Below are 17,869 nucleotides of genomic sequence, written 5' to 3' on the forward strand. Positions count from 1 at the left end.
TTTTTTTTCTGATACCTCTGTTGATACTGGTATTTATCCTGCAAAACTTTAAAAAATTAATCATACCAATTGCATTGTCTGTCATTTGGCTTTCTTGTTCCTTGTACTACTCACATGTATTTTTAAAGCCTTAGCTCTTAAAGAAGAAGAAAATAAAAAGTAAACAATCTATCAGTAATAATTGGTACATAAGCCCTGACCTGGCCCTTTTTCTTGCAGAATTTTGTTGGAGCATGGATTGGGTCTTCATTCCTAACTGACAGTGTGTTCCCTGTTTTGACTTCTACCTCTCCTATAGCTAGCTTTTGTAAAAGAAATTAGAAGATCACAGAGCAGGCCAGATAGGCAGGAGAGACATATGTTGGAGAAGGCAGAGGAGGTGTCAAGGGCAAATACTTGCTCTAAGGATACTGCAGTTAAGGAAATATTTATGACACTTCTTATGGAAGTCAGAAAAAAAAAATCTTTCCTATAAACTGGAATTATTCATTTTTCTTGTCTATAGAAATGTATTGATGGAATTAGCTCCTGTTTCCACAATGTCCTCATGTTCTCTGTCAGGGACCTAGTTTTTTCCTCGGAATGGAGTGTTTCACCCTGCATGCCATTGAATTTTATTCTCAGTAGGAACTGACATTTGTGCAAAGCTAACCCAGGGCAAAACACTTTGATTCTTTATGTAGCCTTTAGGTCTGGCAGAATTACATCGGTGTCATGAGAACACAAAACCAACCAAAGTGACTGCTACTCGGGTTGCTGGTTCTGTATGCATACTGTTCCCTCTATTTCTCTTCAGGTCTTTCGAGGGCAGAGGGCAAACTTAGAGGGTACACTGGATTTTTAGTCCTTTTCTGAAAGTTTTTATTCACAGCAAAAGTTTCAGAATAAATTTGCAGCAAGGATTTCTCATAAATATACTTGTCTGCTTTTGTTACTTGTTTCCATCAATCAGGTTTGGGCAGGTTTGCTGAAAACTGAAAAGGGGACGTGTGGTTTTTCTTCTGTGTCTTGCTCCAGGAGATACGTTTTCCAAATCCTTTCAAAATTAATTTACTATCAAATGTATTTAGATGATTTTTAAAGTACAAGTTGTTTACAGTTGAGCGAGGCTAAACTTAGTGGATAGAATCATCATTGACCTTTATTTTTATGTGAAGCTTCAATTAATTAAAGCCCAAGCTTGCCTTTTCATTGATAACCTCATTATTTTGATGCCTGCTCAGTTTAGAACCTTCTTAGAATTCTCCAGGTATCACTGTAGGATCTTCTCACAGAAGAGCAAGTTATCCACAGATTTTATATAGCAGTCTTGTTTCATGTGCATGTGAGTGTGTGCTTGTGAGCTTGGTATCACTCCTTTCTGATATCCTGATGGTCCTGTCTCTGTCTGGTTTTACTGTCATTGTTCTCCTCATGGTCTCTATTCTAACTGTATTCTTGAATCTTAAGAGAGAAGACTCTTTACGAAGAGCTGGTAGATACATGTGCTGTAGAACCTGGCAACAAAAATCTTAATGACTTGAGCAAGGATAGAACTCAGTCTACATTTCTAATTTTTTGTTTGCTTGCTTGCTTTTTTACAGATACAAAAGTTTGGTGATCCCAATGGAATCGTACAGTTTGCTCCCGAATCGTTGTCTGAGAAGAATTACACAGAGCCCTCAGCAGTGGAAGGGCCGCAAAGTATTCCACTGTTTCTCAGACGAATTCAAGGCACTTTGGGAAACATAACGGTACTCTCACTCTTACTGTTTTCCTAATAAGCAGTACAACCTGAAATCATCAGTATGAACATATGGAGGACAAAGGAAATAATTTTTCCGTGCCTTTCAATTGCTTGTTGCTCAAATTCATTATTGAAAAGTTCTCTTGTTTACTGACTTTAGCAAGGGGCTCGGATTCAGCACTTGTGGTTTGGAAAGTCAGATTCAGTCTCCTCACTGATCAAGAAAAAAGGGAAACAGTAATGTATTGCTTGTCTCTCTCCTTTCTCTCTCTGTCTTCCCTTGTGCTTTTGATGGGAGAACAGAACAGAACACACTTTTTAGTAAGCTTTATTTGAGACCCTCACAATTTACTTTTTTTCCAGCCGTACTTAAAGGTAAGAACCTTTTTTGAACCATCACATTGTTACTTAACTAAATTATTTTAGAAGTCTGCATTTTTAACATTTTTTTAAACATTTTTTTAAACATTTTTTTAAAATCATTATTTCAATTAATAAAAGCGTCTGATGTGTTTAATGAGGACTCTTGACCACTTTCTCATGTGAGGAGTCTCGAAAGGAGGAAAAACAGCAAGAATATCATGGTGTAAAAACAAAAATAATTTTTGAACACTGTTCAGAGATTCTAGTGAGTTTTAAATAAATCTTCTGTAGATATACAGATGAGAAAGTTATATTTTTAGAGAAATAACACACACGCCTTTTGCAAGACAGCCTGTATGTCTCTTTCTGTGCATATCTAAAACAATTTCTAATTTATCTACTTAAAGCCAATCCATTCCATATCCTCTCTATTTTGAATATTGAATATGAAAGTTTCTGATTCTGTGGGTAATTTTGTTTTCTTCTGTTTTGTTAACTTTTTAAACTCATTTCAGGTTTACTGGGAAATACATAGTGAATCTGACATCATGGGTGACTTTCTTATGACAAAAGGATCTGTTGTCATTGCTGACCAGCAGAGTACAGCTGAGATAATTATCTACCTGTTACCTGATGAGGTTCCAGAATTGGATGAGAGCTACACAGTGCAACTGATTTCAGTAGAAGGTGGAGCAGATTTAGACCAAGACAGAAGAACTTCAAAGATCAATGTTTTTGCAAATGATGATCCCCATGGGGTGTTTGCCTTGTACTCTGATCAGCAGTCGGTATTAATAGAGAGAGATCTTGATCGGTATGTTCAGATCAATGTAACTCGGCATGCTGGGGCATTTGGAGAAGTGGTCATTCAGTACCAAATCTCATCTCATCACAAAGAAGCACTAACTGCACCTGGGGATGAGGAGGGATACCTCGCCATAAAAGATGGTGCCAGCTTTGGAGTGAAAAGAGTGCCAATAAGCAGCCAGGTCTGTATTATCCTTTTAGATTATTTGATATCTGTTGTTTACTTTTGTCTTAATCACAATATAAATCCGTAATAAGATAACTAGAGTCAACAGAATCCACTAGGAAAAAACATCAAAGAAGGTTTTTTAATATTATGAATTTGTGGAATAGAAGTGGATTTAAATATATTTTTACATAATCTTACAAAATCACTGTGGTGTATATGTTCATATATTCAGTTTTTTCCCTCCATCATTGATAAGCATTATTATAATTTTAATATTTTATTATTATATGCATCCAAATACTTTCTCAAGTTTCCATTTTGGATTGTCAGTAGTGATCATGTGAAGCAGCAGATATGTTATCTTCAGTTCTCTGTGTTGCCAGTTAGTTATTGTTACCGTTTTACATCCATACTGTGGTGAATCATCAGGATTAAAATCAAGCCGAGGTCCACTATGTCAGTCACAATTTATTAAAATGGCAATAGTTGCTTTACAAATTCACAGTCTAACAAACTGCTGATCAATCACATTCACAACATTGATGTTTAATCTGTAGTTCTTTTGAGAAAGGTAATCAATAAAATGCTTGTCTTGAAAACGCAGCTTTTGTATGCAAGTGGAATAAAAGAGGCACGTTGGTCTGCTGCTTAATTCTTTGAAGTGGTGGATCTCATGTTTTAGTGGAATTGAATTTTATACCTTTTTATTTAAATTCTCTCTTTCAAAGGCATTTCTTTTACCGGGCTTGAATTTTACTCTGGAACTGATTAATGTAAGCCTGGTTAAGGGAGGTGCCAAGGATGTGCCTAAAATATTAGGAGAAGCAAAGTCAGCTGTTCTGCTTATTCCTGAGGAAGCTGCCAATTCGCAGGTCAGTATAACATTTCAGGCCAAAGTATAGCATTGCTACCACACTGCATTACAAAAGATAACTGCTGTGAGGATTCAGTTGACACCATAAAATTTTTGTAATTGCAGCCAATTTAATGAGTGACTTTTCCAGTTATTACTTATACTAAGCATTAACTTTTCTGGAAATGTTTTTTTAAATTCTTATACAAATTTTCTAGTACTGCTAGTCTCTTCATCTATTAGTTATATATATTTTTAAAGTTACAATAAATAATGTAAATATTATGGTTAATTAATATTTTTGTTTATATGAAATGGAAGTTCTGAGACTTAAAGGAAAAAGAACTAATTCTGGACAATGTTTTCCTTTAAGTACAGCTGCCCAAAATTAGATTATGGCATGAATGCAGTAGTATGTGCAAAAAGAGGTGGATGTCATGCTGTTTTTTAAAGCAGCTGACAATGTATTTGGCTAATCTCTGAGAAATTCTGCTTCTGGCTACTTTATAAGATAGTGAAAAACAGAATCTGTGTATCCTGATATAGTGTATATGCTTCAGCTACTTTTTAGGTATCAAGCAAAGACAAAAGCACACTGAGCTTTTGGCCCTCACATTTTGCTTATATTTTAATTACATATTTTTTTGTTCTCAAAGCCTGTTCTTTCATTTAACTTATAATTAAACTCAATTTAAATGGTTTTACTGTAAATATTATATACTAACATATAATATATACAATTATCAGTGCTTTTAGAATGTGAGAATTATCCTTTTAGTCCAATCTGCTTCTTAAACTGAAAGAAAAGTAGATTACACTAGCAAAAATATTCCCATTAACAATGTCATATGGCAACAACTTTGTACTGGATACACAGTAATTTATTCTAGCTTTATGCATATATGTGTAGTAATACAGCTATTACTGTATTAAGGGTATTTGTTGTAAACAACAGACACAGAATGCTATGTTTAGTGTTTTTAGTAATGAAATCTGAGTAATATTTGTTAATTTCCCTGAGATCTCATTCTCAAAAATCTCAGATTTAGCGGGACTGTTGAAGACTTTTCAAGGGAGGGAGGAAGGGGGAGAAAGAAAGAGAGAAGTAGAGAGAGTACACATACATATGATATCTATGTTTGTCACAACTATGTTTATGATTGTGAAATACCTGCTTCAAAATGTATAGTGCACTTGCACATATGTTATTGCTCATTCTTATTCAGTTTTCTCTATCCAAATTGATGTTTCCACAGGTTGGCTTTGAATCTGTTACTTTACGACTTACAGACATTGTAGCAGGGACAGGTCAGGCTGTCATAACCAGAAAGGGTGTTTATGGCTCTGTAACAGTTAACTGGATTTCTGGATACCCACCAGACCTGATCACTGACTTTGCTCAGCCAGGCAATATTACTCCAACGTTTGGTAAGTACTCTCTTGAGGAAAGAGCTGTGAAAGTGGCTTTAGTGGTGATACCACCTTTCAGTTATTGGTACCTATACATGTTTCCTCTATTAATGTAGTGTGATTAGGATGAAATTGTATGACCTGATTTTTATCTGTAAGCAATATTTTCATTTTATGAACAACAACAACAACAAAAAGAGTTAAACTTCATAGATATATGTCTGAGAGGTAAGCACAATGCTGTACAGTGATGGACAGCTTTATATAGAAAAGATCCTTGTGCAGATTTCTTCTTCCTAAATGGAGTGGAATTGCCTTTAGAGGCTCTGTCTCAGTATATTCCCAGGTAAAATGGGGATTCCTATTTAGTGGTTTTGAATTGTGTTCTCTTTCTTGTGTCTCTTTTATTTCAGGTACTGTTCTATTTTCACCTGGTGAGAAAAGTAAAGTAATCTCATTTCAGGCTACTCCAAGCATAAACAAACAGGAGTCATTTGCCATCTCTTTAACATCGGTGCACAGCAATGCATCTGGTGGGGCTCGCCTGAGGTAAGGCTATTGCTCATAACCTTTAAGGGCACAGATACTGTAAGAACCTGCATGCAGGAATATGCCTTATACAAATCCCTTTTAAATTATAAATAGGTAGGAAGATGTAGTGCCTTTTTTGATAAATTCGTAAATCTTGTCTCAGCTGGAATCATATATCAGTACTGCAGACCTGACTTTATCAGGACTGAGGCTTGTCTCAAATTCCAGTCTGTTTCATGCCAGTGGAATCCATGGTGTCTGGGACATGTCTCAGTCTATGGGGACAGTTAAGAAAACAAAGGACTGACAGCTTTAGCTAGGAAGCTGAAGAATTAAAGGGACTCTTAAATTTTCATTAGTATCCCTAAAAATCCATAGTTAGATAATCTAAGGTAACAAACACTGTTTTAGATAAATTGAAACAAAAATCACAGAATCAATAAGATTGGAAAAGACCTCCAAGATCACCTGGCCTAACTGCGCCCCTACTACCAATGTCACCCACCAAACCATGTCCCCAAGCACCCAGTCCAACCTTTCCTTGAACACCCCCAGGGACGGTGACTCCACCACCTCCCTGAGCAACCCGTCCCAGTGCCTGACTGCTCTTTCTGAGAAGAAATGTCTCCTCATTTCCAACCTGAATCCCCCCTGGTGCAACATGAGGCCATTCCCTCTGGTCCTATCACTAGTTACCTGTGAGAAGAGGCTGACCCCCCCCAGCTTCCCACCACTCCCTTTCAGGTAATTGTTGAGAGCAATATGCTTAGAAACTACTTCATTCATTTTATATATACGTATGTGTGCGTGTGTGTACATGTACGTGTGCACGTGTGTGTTCTTAAAGGCAAAACCATTACTTTTACTGCAGCCTTCCAACTCAGCTAGGCTGTTATCTTTTCTTCAAATTACTTTCTTTTCATTCTTCTTTATTTATTGATAAATTATTGATTAAAAATGGTATAAGATGAATGGACCTAGAACAAACCTGTGTATGGAGAAAGGTATTTTCTTCTTTGCATTACAATTTTACTGGCAAATCTGAAGGAAGTAAGGAATGAGCTGGATGGCTAAACTTCTTGGACTGACCTGTTCTCCTAGGCCTGTATGTTCTGTGGACTGGTGTCCTCAGAGCACCTATTTACCATAAAGTGAGTTAAAAATCTTGAGTGTACAAGAGTGTTTTGTTTTTTTTTTGAAAACTTCAGACAAGATGGAGTGGGAGGCAAAGCTGACAATTACTTTAAAGAGTTTTTGACTCCCTTAGTGATGGAACTTTATGGATTTTATTAATGAAAATTGCACACTGTAATTGCAGTGCTATTTGGTAACCCACAGCACCAACTAATGGGTCAGTTTTAGAGGTAAGTGTAAGATCCAAGGTTTAGTAAAGGCTCTTTTGAAAGCAGAATAACCCAGTTGTCATTTCTGTGCTTTTTTCTCATAGAAAGGAGGTATATTTTATATGAACACAATCAAGTTCAAATTGATATTGCTAATGGGGTTCAAATCTGGAAAAAAATACTATTAGTAATATTGGGAGGGAAAGGCTAATAGTTCAAAACCCCACTCTGTAAGTCTTAAAATAGCTTTCATACTTCTTTTGCTTCCTAATTAAAATAGTAGATCTGCTGACATTGGTTTAGTCCACAGTTTTCTCCTCATACAGAAAGTGCATGCTATGGTTAAAACTATTATTACTCAGAGTGTCTGTATTGCAGTATGTCTTCCTGTATTGTATCCACAGTACAAATACATGATATATTCCTTTCCCTCTACATTTTCTCAGGAAGGCCTTATTTAATTTATCCTTTATTCTGTATTCTGTGTTGGCTCAGGATGTGTTAAGCTTGTGGAAGGCTGTTTGACACAATCATTCCAAAAACATTTTTCAAAGAAACTTTTTACATCTTGCCTTGTATGGCTGCTATTTCTTCCCTCTACTATTACACATTTTTCTTTTAATTTGCTTTCTTACAGCCATTACTGGCTGTTCAATGGAAGCTGTTCTGCTTGGGTGTTTTAATATTTGCATTTCATGTTTGCTCACTCAACTTCCGTATCTTTTCTGTTCCAGGTCAGGATTTCAAACAGCTGAAATTGAGCCAATGGGGATCTTTCAGTTTGCTCTTAACTCAACATCTGTTTCAGTTGAAGAAGATGTTCAGGCAGTCATACTGCATGTCCAAAGATTGTTTGGTTTTCAAAGCAATCTCACTAAACTGACATATCAAACCACTCCAGGAAGTGCCAAACCACTAGAGGACTTTAGACCTATCTATAACGGAGAGCTTATATTTGTACATTTTCAGACAAATGCCACAATAGAAATATCAATAATCGATGATGCTGTTTCTGAAATGGAGGAATTTTTTTTTGTAAATTTGACTGCTGTGGAAATTTTAGATTTTCCACCTGTGAAACCTGACTGGGGTCCACGTTTGAATCCTGCTTTCAGTGTTGCAACAATTAATATCCTGGCTAATGACATTCTTCATGGAATACTGAGTTTGGGGCCAGAGTTGATTTATGTTGAAGAAGACACAAACAGTAGTACTCCCAATACAGTAATAATTAGTATCAGAAGGACCCAGGGCTTTACTGGTAATATTGAAGTAACTGTTAAAACTTTTGGTGGAGTAAGTGCACAGAGTGGAATACATTCATATCCTTTTGAAAATACTTATGGAAAATCAAACTTCACGTGGGCAATGGAAGGAGAAGATTTTGAGGAACAGTCAGTCTCTCTGACTTTGCTGGATGGAGAAACAGAAAGCAAGGTGTCCATAAAAATTTTTGATGATGATGAGCCTGAAGGACAGGAATTGTTCTATGTTTTCCTCTCAGATCCTGAATGTGGAGCTCAGATTGTGGAGGGAAAGGATGAACATGGATTTGCTGCTTTTGCTACAGTAATTATTGCAGGTAGCCTTTTTTTTTTTTTTTCACAGAAAATAAGTAAGACTTATAAAAATAATGTCAGACACCTAAATAATAGTGAGTAACTGTAGGTGCTTATAGCAATTTTTATGTGAATTAGCAATATAGCAATTTTTTATGTTTTGTTTCATATGTAGTGGCATCACATTTTTTTGTTTGGTTGTTTTTTGTCACCTTCACACTGGATGGGGTTTCTGTGACGTGTAAAAACAGGGTAATGTGTTTTCACGTCTTGATACTGTGTAATTCAACTCTGCAGTTATCCTCTGCTTCTGAAGATGGAAGCTAAGACTGTGCTTGAATGGGTATTTAGGAAAGAATTTTTCTTTCAGTCACTGCACACTGCTGTGAGAAAGCTCCAATTTCTGCTAGGTTTTAAAAACTTAACTTTTCAATATCTACCAGAAGTCTCCACTGAATATAAACTAAGTGTGACAGCAGTGTAGATTGAACTTCTAGAAACTAATGGGGAATTGGAACACACTAGGCTAATCAAGAAAATTACATGTAAGATACAGCATTAACTGGAAGCTTTGTGTATTCAAATTTTCTTAACAATGCAAGATAGGTGTGGGAACAGATATTAAACTTTGCTGTTGGGTAACTGTATGCGGCGACCAAAATTAGGTATGCAGGAACAGACCATTTAAAATGGATGTGCACAGCTTCAGAAATTCACCACACAAGCAATCAACTGGCCATACATGCAGGTTAAACAAATAAGTGTGTGCATAAACATGGGTGGGAATTTGAACTTGTATCGAATCCCACAGAAGTGTATTACCATGTTCCAGAGTTACACCCCGAGTACAGCGTGTGCACAAAGTAAGACAGGAGACAACTGGGTTTAAGGAGAAGCATCAAAGGATCTATCTGCATTTAACTATATAGATAGAAAGATACCACAGATTGCATATTTGTGCATGCATAAAACAAGACACTGTTTCTGTTAATGGTTGGTATGTATGCTGATGTTAAACACGCGCTGCATCAGAACTAGGTTGCCTTCCCATATGCAGAGCAACAACGCCAGCTGCATAAGGAGAAATCCTTTAGAAGTGAGATTTTATGGGACATTGTGAAGAGGCATTAGTTTCCTTTCATTAGCCCAGGATTTATTTTTTTTCTTTTTTCTCCACTGCTGCTTTGCTGAAGCTATTTATATTCTCATGAGAACAATACAGTGTTTTCCAGCTCCACAGTTTCTTGCACTGAATTAAAGATTTAGGAGAAAACCTAACATAGCAATTTGGGAAAATGAATGGAATCAACAACATTCTGGGTGGGCTGAATAAGGGAGCTGGTCATGTCCTTAGAAGCCTGTCTTTATTCCATAACCAACCATGACAGCACTGCCTATCTAAGGGCATACTGATGTCCATCTCTGTTTAGAAATAATATGTTTTAACGGGTATGGTAGATGTAAAATAATATAGCTGAGACCGAGTATGAGTATCTCATAAGGTAATTGTAAGTATGTTTTTTGAAACTGTTCTTGATTACTGTAACACCTTGTCTCTTGAAGTCATGGGACAGAAATTCAGTCGCTTTGCTGAATGCTGCTGAAAATAGAAGCTTATGTGCAGGGGTGCTGCCAGGATTCTTATAAGGAATTTACTTTCAAAACCTTCTGCTCTGTTGGTTAAAATAAAAAGTAGAAATGCCAACACTTGAAGTTCTGGATGGATATGGAAAGTAAATTAAGAATAGTAACATTAGAAGAAATTTTCTTAAGGTACCCCTTGGTGGTCTCTTGGTGTATACTTTTGATACCTAGTTTTTATTTTTATTTTTATTTTATATATTTGTTTTATCAGTTGTCCATGTTAAAAATATAATTTAGTCCCAGCTTAACTTTCTTGCTAACTAATTTCTTGGACTGTTTCCTACATAGGAAGTGATCTTCAGAATGGCATTTTGGGATTCATTCCAGAAGTACAAAGTGGTCTTGTACTTGATGAAGACTCTGAGAACAAAGAGGTGCTGCTGATTGTTGCAAGACAACCAAACAGGTGCAGACAACAGCTAATTCAAGTGCTCCTCCCACATGCTTGTTGAATCAAGGATGCTGCTGTTAGCAGAAGAGGTTATCATACAGTTTTGTAATAAATCTTTGCTTTTCAGCTCCTCTAATGATTACCCTGAATTTGGCAAACTGGCTTTTAGATGTGATTAGGTCTGTCGCTTTTATAAAACTGAAACTGAAAACGCAAATATGTTCCAACTTACACCAGTAGGCAGCAAAATTGAAAGTTTTGCTAAACATAAAGTATTTACAGTGCTCTAGGTGAAATTAAAATTCTCATCTCACTGGGTAGGAATAGTAGGCTGGAATACTTGAATGAGCAATTAAGAAAATGCTTAAGTGTCAGCACTATGTCTTCAGTCACACAGATACTGTGTTTTCCTAACGCATGTACGTGTTGCACATTTACATGTATTTTAGACATGTATGCTCAAGTATTCTAAGTTCCTCAAGCTCGCAGGAAAGCCAGATTCTGTCTGGCTTACCAGGCAAATGTTTACCATAGTATTAATGAAAGTCCTTGGCAACATCCTTGTCTTTCAAACATAAGTGTGTTACTCAGCTGATCTCACCTCGTTACCTAGTTGATTTTGACTAGTAAAGAACATAGTTACCTCTGTGGTTTGTTTCCTAAAGTAATAGTGCTCTCTTTCAGTACATGTTTACTCTTTGATTTGCTTATAGAGCATTTGAAGATGTGAAGGTCTTTTGGCGTGTGACCTTCAATAAAACAGGTGTTGTCCTTCTGAAGGATGGCATGAACTTGGAGAACGAACTGGTGTCTGTTCTGGGAGCCACTACCTGTGTGGCAGGTCAAACAACATGCAACATCTCCATTGAAATAAAACCTGATAATGTGAGTAGTTTTTGCTCGTTTATGTACATCGCAATGTTGCTGAATTGTAGTTTATCAAGATGAAAAAACACCCCTCTGATACAGAGGAATTGATGTGTAGACACAGTTTGAAGATGACAACTTAAGATCTGCTTAGTTCCTTTGCAAACACATTTACTTACAGGCTTCTGTTTCCATTGTGACTGGTAAAAATTCAGGAAGGAGTTAAGTATTTAACTGGAAGAGTAAAATGCAGGTCTCAGATTCCTACATAACAATAACAAAAAACAAAATGGACTCATTTCAGTATGCTCTTAACCTCCAAACAATATTTTTTCATCTATCAAACCACGTTTTTGTGTGCCTTATGCAAAACACATCCTGCAAGTAATAGCATTGCATTCAACAAAAATCTTCTAGTACAACTTCTTATTTTTACATGTCTAGTCTTGCACAATGATATGTGTAAACTGCTGATCTCTGACCATCTTGTCACCATCTAGGTTAGAGCAGCCACTTAAGAAATGTTGTGTTAATGGTTCTCATTCTTACAGAGCGTTCAAAAAGTCTGAAACTTTGCAGGAAATTATCCTAGCAGTTAGGTTATTGTCAGAGCTGAAGTACAGGGAACTGAAAAAGACAAAAAGAGGTTTCCCTCATTTTTCTGACTATGTTCTATGAAGTAGTGCAAGATGTAGGAAATGGTGATAAGAGGGGTGCATTCTCATAGTTCAGGAAGAGAGCCATCTTCCTTCTTCAGATATTATTTTTAAATGAAAAAGCCAATGAATAAAATATATACAGTAGTGAGACACAGGCTGCCTTGCTGAGTAAAGTGGAATTTTGAATGCATAGTCTAAAGGCGTGATATCATTATTTAATGACAGCAGTGCAGCAGCTGCTGCACCACATGATTGTGCCACAAGCAAGTGCTGATCTAACAGGTGCTAATGGAGGGCAGAAGGTCCCTATGGCATTCCAATAAACTGGTGCCTGCCCTCAATTGGTCAAGATCATTCAATTTAAAGAGTTACTTAACAAAAACTTAATTAAAATATGTGTTATTTAATTCCCCAAACCCTTGCCATTTCTTCTTCCAGTTATAGGTATTTTATAAATTAGTAACAAATATATTACAAAATGATGAAGTAATAAATACATTCAATAAATATTTCACATTTTTATGCTGTAATGTATAGCATTCTGGGCTTTAAAGGTTTTGGCTTAGTCAGCTATATAGACTTTGTTAGCTAAGACATGACTCTAGCTTTTCTAGAATTAAATCAGGATTTCTAAAAAGACAGAGTTGACACAAAAAGCTGTGCTCACCAAAAAAAAATATATCTTCAATGCTCATCTTTTTTTTTTCTTTTTTTTTTTTTTTTTCTGTAAAACTATTGTCTTGTAAAGAATTACTCTTTTGCAAGTTTTCTTCTTTATGAGTGCATGTAATAGGTACAAATGACATACTTCCACTTGATTTCTGGAATCTCAGTAATGAGATATCTATTTCTAAACACCTCATGTTTCTATTGTAGGTACAAAATCAAAGATGAGACAGTGTGTGTCATACAGAATTTTACTATGTCTACCTTATTTTCAATAGACAGGCATAAAGAATACAGAGTTGACTAGATTGATTCTTTGACAAATTGATGCTAAAATTTAATAGCCTGTGTTTACAGACAGAATATTTCTCTATGTCTTAAACCTCATGAAGGTTGGAGCACATTTCAAAAAATATGCTTTTGATAAATGTTATCGCAAGTAATTTGCTCTCTATAGGTACCTTAAAGGAGGCTGTAGTGAGGTGGGGGTTGGCCTGTTCTCCCATGTGTGTGGCAACAGGACAAGGGGGAATGGGCTAAAGTTGTGCCAGGGGAGGTTTAGGTTGGATATTAGGAAAAACTTCTTTACCAAAAGGGTTGTTAGGCATTGGGATGGGCTGCCCAGGGAAGTGGTTGAGTCACCATCCCTGGAGGTCTTTAAAAGACGTTTAGATGTAGAGCTTAGTGATATGCTTTAGTGGAGGACTGGTTAGCGTTAGGTCAGAGGTTGGACTGGTGATCTTGGAGGTCTCTTCCAACCTAGACGATTCTGTGATTCTGTAATTCATTGCACATACAGGATAATGCATACATTTTTTAAAGTTGGAAGTAACTAGTAGTAAGCCTTATAATGATATGAAAATCCTCCCTCATTTACAGGTACCTGAATTTGAAACATATTTTTTTGTTGAGCTGTATGCTGTAAGTGCAGGAGCTGCGTTGAACAGCAGTTCCAGATTTGCTTTTGTAACTGTTCTTGAAAGTGATGCTCCTCGTGGTTTAGTATACTTTGCTGTGGGATCTCGTTTTGCTGTGGCTCATAAGAAAACAACTTTAGTCAGTCTGCAAGTGCTCAGAGATTCTAGTACATCCGTAACCACAATGGTTAGCTACAACACGCAGGTAAGACTGACATATTGTTAAATCGCTGTTTATTCTCTAAAGTAAATTTTACTGTAATGAGCATTTGTTTTTTTCAGGAAACAGTAAAACATTTGCTCGGCATATGTAGTCTAGTTGCTTCATTTTTCCATTAGTGAAAAGATTTGCTTTCATTACATTGTCAAGACTATTTTTGTTCATAATACATTTCAGTAGCCCCAAAGAGTCAGGCATTAAATACATTATTTTCTTTGTCCTAAGGCTCTTATGAGAATCCAATTTTTGAAGCTTCATTCTCTGAAGTTTTTTTAATGATTGGTATGACTATCAAGATTAAGATACCAACATACCTGCAGTCTTAGGTCACAGATTTATTAATACATAGAGCAGTCTTGTACTTATATGAGAGTACTCATAGAAAGAGTACTTCTATGTTGTTTACTAATTTTGGAAAAAAAAAAAAAAGGTATTTTCTGATTGAGAATCTTGTGCTTAGGTGAATTGTATCATCCCCATTCATTTTTGTTATATTTACAGATTTAACAATTGTATGTTCTGTTGACCCTTTTAGCTGTAAATGAATACCTCATTTTTATTGGCAGATGACAAAGTTTCTCCTTTAGCAGAAGTAGCACAGGTGCACAGCAGCACATGCTGCAAGAATGCTTAGATTCCTCTAAGTTTGCCCATTGTATTGGAATAGTGCTTAGCCTGATCTACATTGAGTATGTTGAGTGTTATACCAAAAAGGATTATTTCAAGGGACAGTTCTTATAACAAAGCATTGTGCGATCAGTGTACATCCATCACCATTTTTAATACAAAACCTTGCATTCTATGGCTGTACTGCATATGTAACTATCTTAACTAAATAGGATAACTCAACATTTCCATATATCTATCACACAGTAGCTGACCACTGTTTTAGTTAGAATGTGTTGTAACAAATTTTCACATTCTTTCCAGCCAAGAGGAAGTGGTTATCATCATATAGATGTTAATTTGAGAAGGAATTTTTAACTTTCCAGTGTGTATTTAGGCTAAAATACACAGAGCAGTTCTTTATTGATTTGTATTTTTTAGGTCACAATGCAGATTTGGACAGTTTTAAGATTTGAGCATGGCTAAGTACCAAAATATTGGTACTACTGGTGCATATAAAATAAGAGGTTGCAGCAGGCAAGAAGTGTAAGACACTGGAAACAGATGCTTATCTCATTGCTATGTATTTTTTTAAGCATTACTCTGGCCACTAGTTACCAAAACTGATCACTTCATCACCACTTATTTATTTCCCTGTTTCCTAACTCTCAATTGGAACGGATAAAGAAAAGGAAACTTGTCACTAGAATCCTCACAGATGAGAAGATCTTGTTCTAAAGCAAATCTGAACAGGTAGACACCACACTGATTTACAGTCTTCTGCAAATTCAAAAATTATCTTTCTTATTCCATCAGGAAACTTTACCAGGTAAAGCTAAATTCTTTCAAAAGAGGGTTTGTGTTTCACAAAGAAAAATCCTTGCTCTTTATATACAGTAAGAGACCTTTTCAAGAATATTTGAATCAATATATAATCTGTATTTATGAAATGAATAGACACTATTAAAAAATCATACGTATGAACAATAGCCCAGAATGTTAGTTTCCACTTAAGGAAAGTTTATTATATTGCCAGATATAATATCAAGGTATGGCAACTGACAAAAAGAACAAGAATGTGAAGAATGAAACAGTATCTGCAAACCTCACAGAAGGTAAAAATAGTGCTACTTTGCAGGGAAATGCGGCCCTATAGCATTCCTAGATAAGTTCATTTGTCTGCCTTGCATGGTTATTCTGTAGTGGTGGTTTTGCTTTTGGTTATAACTGGATGGTTCTTCTTTTAAATAGTTATGTGGGAATTCAAAGTATTTTATGAATTAATATTATTTTGGGCTCAGATTTGCAAAAGTTCTGCTTAGCTTTTGTAGAGTTTTTACTATCTGCAGTGCCCATCTGTACCCTGAATTGAGGGACTTGATGCTGCAGACATAAAATTACATCAACCCCTCTGGAATTCACTTTACTGATGTTCTAACATTTGTGTAATACCTATTTACAAAGAAAAGCTTTGTGATTTTTTATTTTTTGAAAAATAAAGAGAGGGAGCCTGTTTGCTGATTTCAATTTGTGTAATACTTCCTCTAGATTCCCACAGAGCATATGTGACAGATTGCTGCTTCAGGGGCATACTTCGTTTAATGTAATTGTGATATTGTTCATAAGAAGGGTGTTTTGAAAATTTAAATTAGTTTCACAAATTTAAATTTAACATATGTGTGTTCAACAGCAGCTGGTTTTGAACCGTCATGTCTATCAACATGTTACCTGAAACTCTTTTGGTTTGTTTTAAGGAGCTGCAAAAACCTGAAGCTATTGGTCGGACCTTCGTATCTCCAGCTGTTGCAGGACAAGATTTTGCCAGATATGAAGGTTTATTGACTTTTGAACCTGGACAGAGAAATGCGTTTCTGGATGTGACCCTGACTCCAAAGACGGGATCTTTAAATCCATTTCCTAAACGTTTCCAGGTTGTACTTTCTAATCCCACAGGGGGTGCCAGAGTAGATGACATGTATGGTATTGCTAACATCACCATTGTCTCAGATTTGGACTCTTTGCCAGTTTGGGGACTGATTGATCAACTGCATCAACCTCTTGATGACATCATTTTACAAAGAGTCCTCCAGAATCTCAATATCAAAGTGGCTACAGAAACTACTGAAGAGCAGCTTACTGCTGTGATGCATATAATAAATAAGGTAAACATTTCCTGCTCTCTCTAGAATGACCAATGTCTTTAATAATAATCTAATGATAATTAAGCCTGTGATAAGATCAAGGTTAGAATCCACAGCAGTGAGTCAGGGGTGCAGGATGCAAAAATAAAAGTAGAAGTCATGAAGTCCCACAGTCAAGGAAGCAGTTTGCTGCTACTGAGGGTAGTGGCAGAAAATCAGTAAACGATTAGGTCGAGCAGAGCAACCAGTATTATTTTTGTATACGTATGAATAGCTTAAGATAACCTGCTGTACAGAATTTTCTCTTTCATACTAAACTTTCAGAGAGCTTTCTATACTTTCCTGATTCTCAGGCCACCTCTTTGTTGGTTCTAGCCCTGGCTCAGGACAGTGAGGCCTAAAGTTTGCTCATATCTTCACAGCTTGCTACAGTCAACACACATGCAAACACTACCAGGGCCAGCTGGAGTCCCATGTGCTCTTAACCAGGCATGCAGCGATTAACATGAGGAAATGCTGTAAGCAGACTTCTGTGTATAAAATGCTGTATTTTATTTATTTGGTTTTTTTTTTTTTTTTTTGTTTGTTTGTTTGTTTCTCTTCACGATAGGTTACAGATGTAGGTGAGAAACAGTTACTCACTGATAAAAGTAGAAGTCTTTTCTATGAGGTGCTCTGTGCTCTGGCTAGCCCAAAACGCACGGACACACGAGGATATAGCCTGCTTGCTGAGATGACTGAGAAGTTTGCCTTTTCCCTCTTGACTGGGATGATGTGTGGATTGCCAGGGGAGAGGTCAGTAAACTTGAATTCATAGTCTGTTTGGAAATATATGACAATATACTGATGTTCTCATAAAAAGCAATAAGCGAAATTTTGAGATAAGGATCTTACCTATTACCTGGTATGTGGCCTGTATGAAAATGTGTTGCACTCCGTAAAAATTGTACAAAGCACTATATAGGCCTTATGAAATGTTGTCACAAGTAAGTGGTAC

At 36.4% G+C, this 17,869-nt stretch overlaps 1 protein-coding gene across 2 annotated transcripts in view; it reads left to right on the forward strand.

Moving 5' to 3' along the window:
- The window catches only part of ADGRV1 (adhesion G protein-coupled receptor V1), a 285,031-nt gene that overhangs the window by 106,927 nt on the left and 160,235 nt on the right, over window positions 1-17,869 (forward strand). For both annotated transcript variants that reach the window (XM_068666972.1, XM_068666973.1), the window contains 11 exons: window positions 1,584-1,733; window positions 2,605-3,078; window positions 3,794-3,937; window positions 5,175-5,346; window positions 5,742-5,877; window positions 7,937-8,784; window positions 10,694-10,811; window positions 11,510-11,681; window positions 13,868-14,110; window positions 16,486-16,893; window positions 17,483-17,667. In XM_068666972.1, coding sequence (XP_068523073.1) covers window positions 1,584-1,733; window positions 2,605-3,078; window positions 3,794-3,937; window positions 5,175-5,346; window positions 5,742-5,877; window positions 7,937-8,784; window positions 10,694-10,811; window positions 11,510-11,681; window positions 13,868-14,110; window positions 16,486-16,893; window positions 17,483-17,667 — 3,050 coding nt within the window. The remainder of the gene's footprint in view (window positions 1-1,583; window positions 1,734-2,604; window positions 3,079-3,793; window positions 3,938-5,174; window positions 5,347-5,741; window positions 5,878-7,936; window positions 8,785-10,693; window positions 10,812-11,509; window positions 11,682-13,867; window positions 14,111-16,485; window positions 16,894-17,482; window positions 17,668-17,869) is intronic.

The sequence above is a fragment of the Anas acuta genome, chromosome Z (assembly GCF_963932015.1).
Source record: "Anas acuta chromosome Z, bAnaAcu1.1, whole genome shotgun sequence".
NCBI classification, from domain to species: Eukaryota; Metazoa; Chordata; class Aves; order Anseriformes; family Anatidae; genus Anas; species Anas acuta.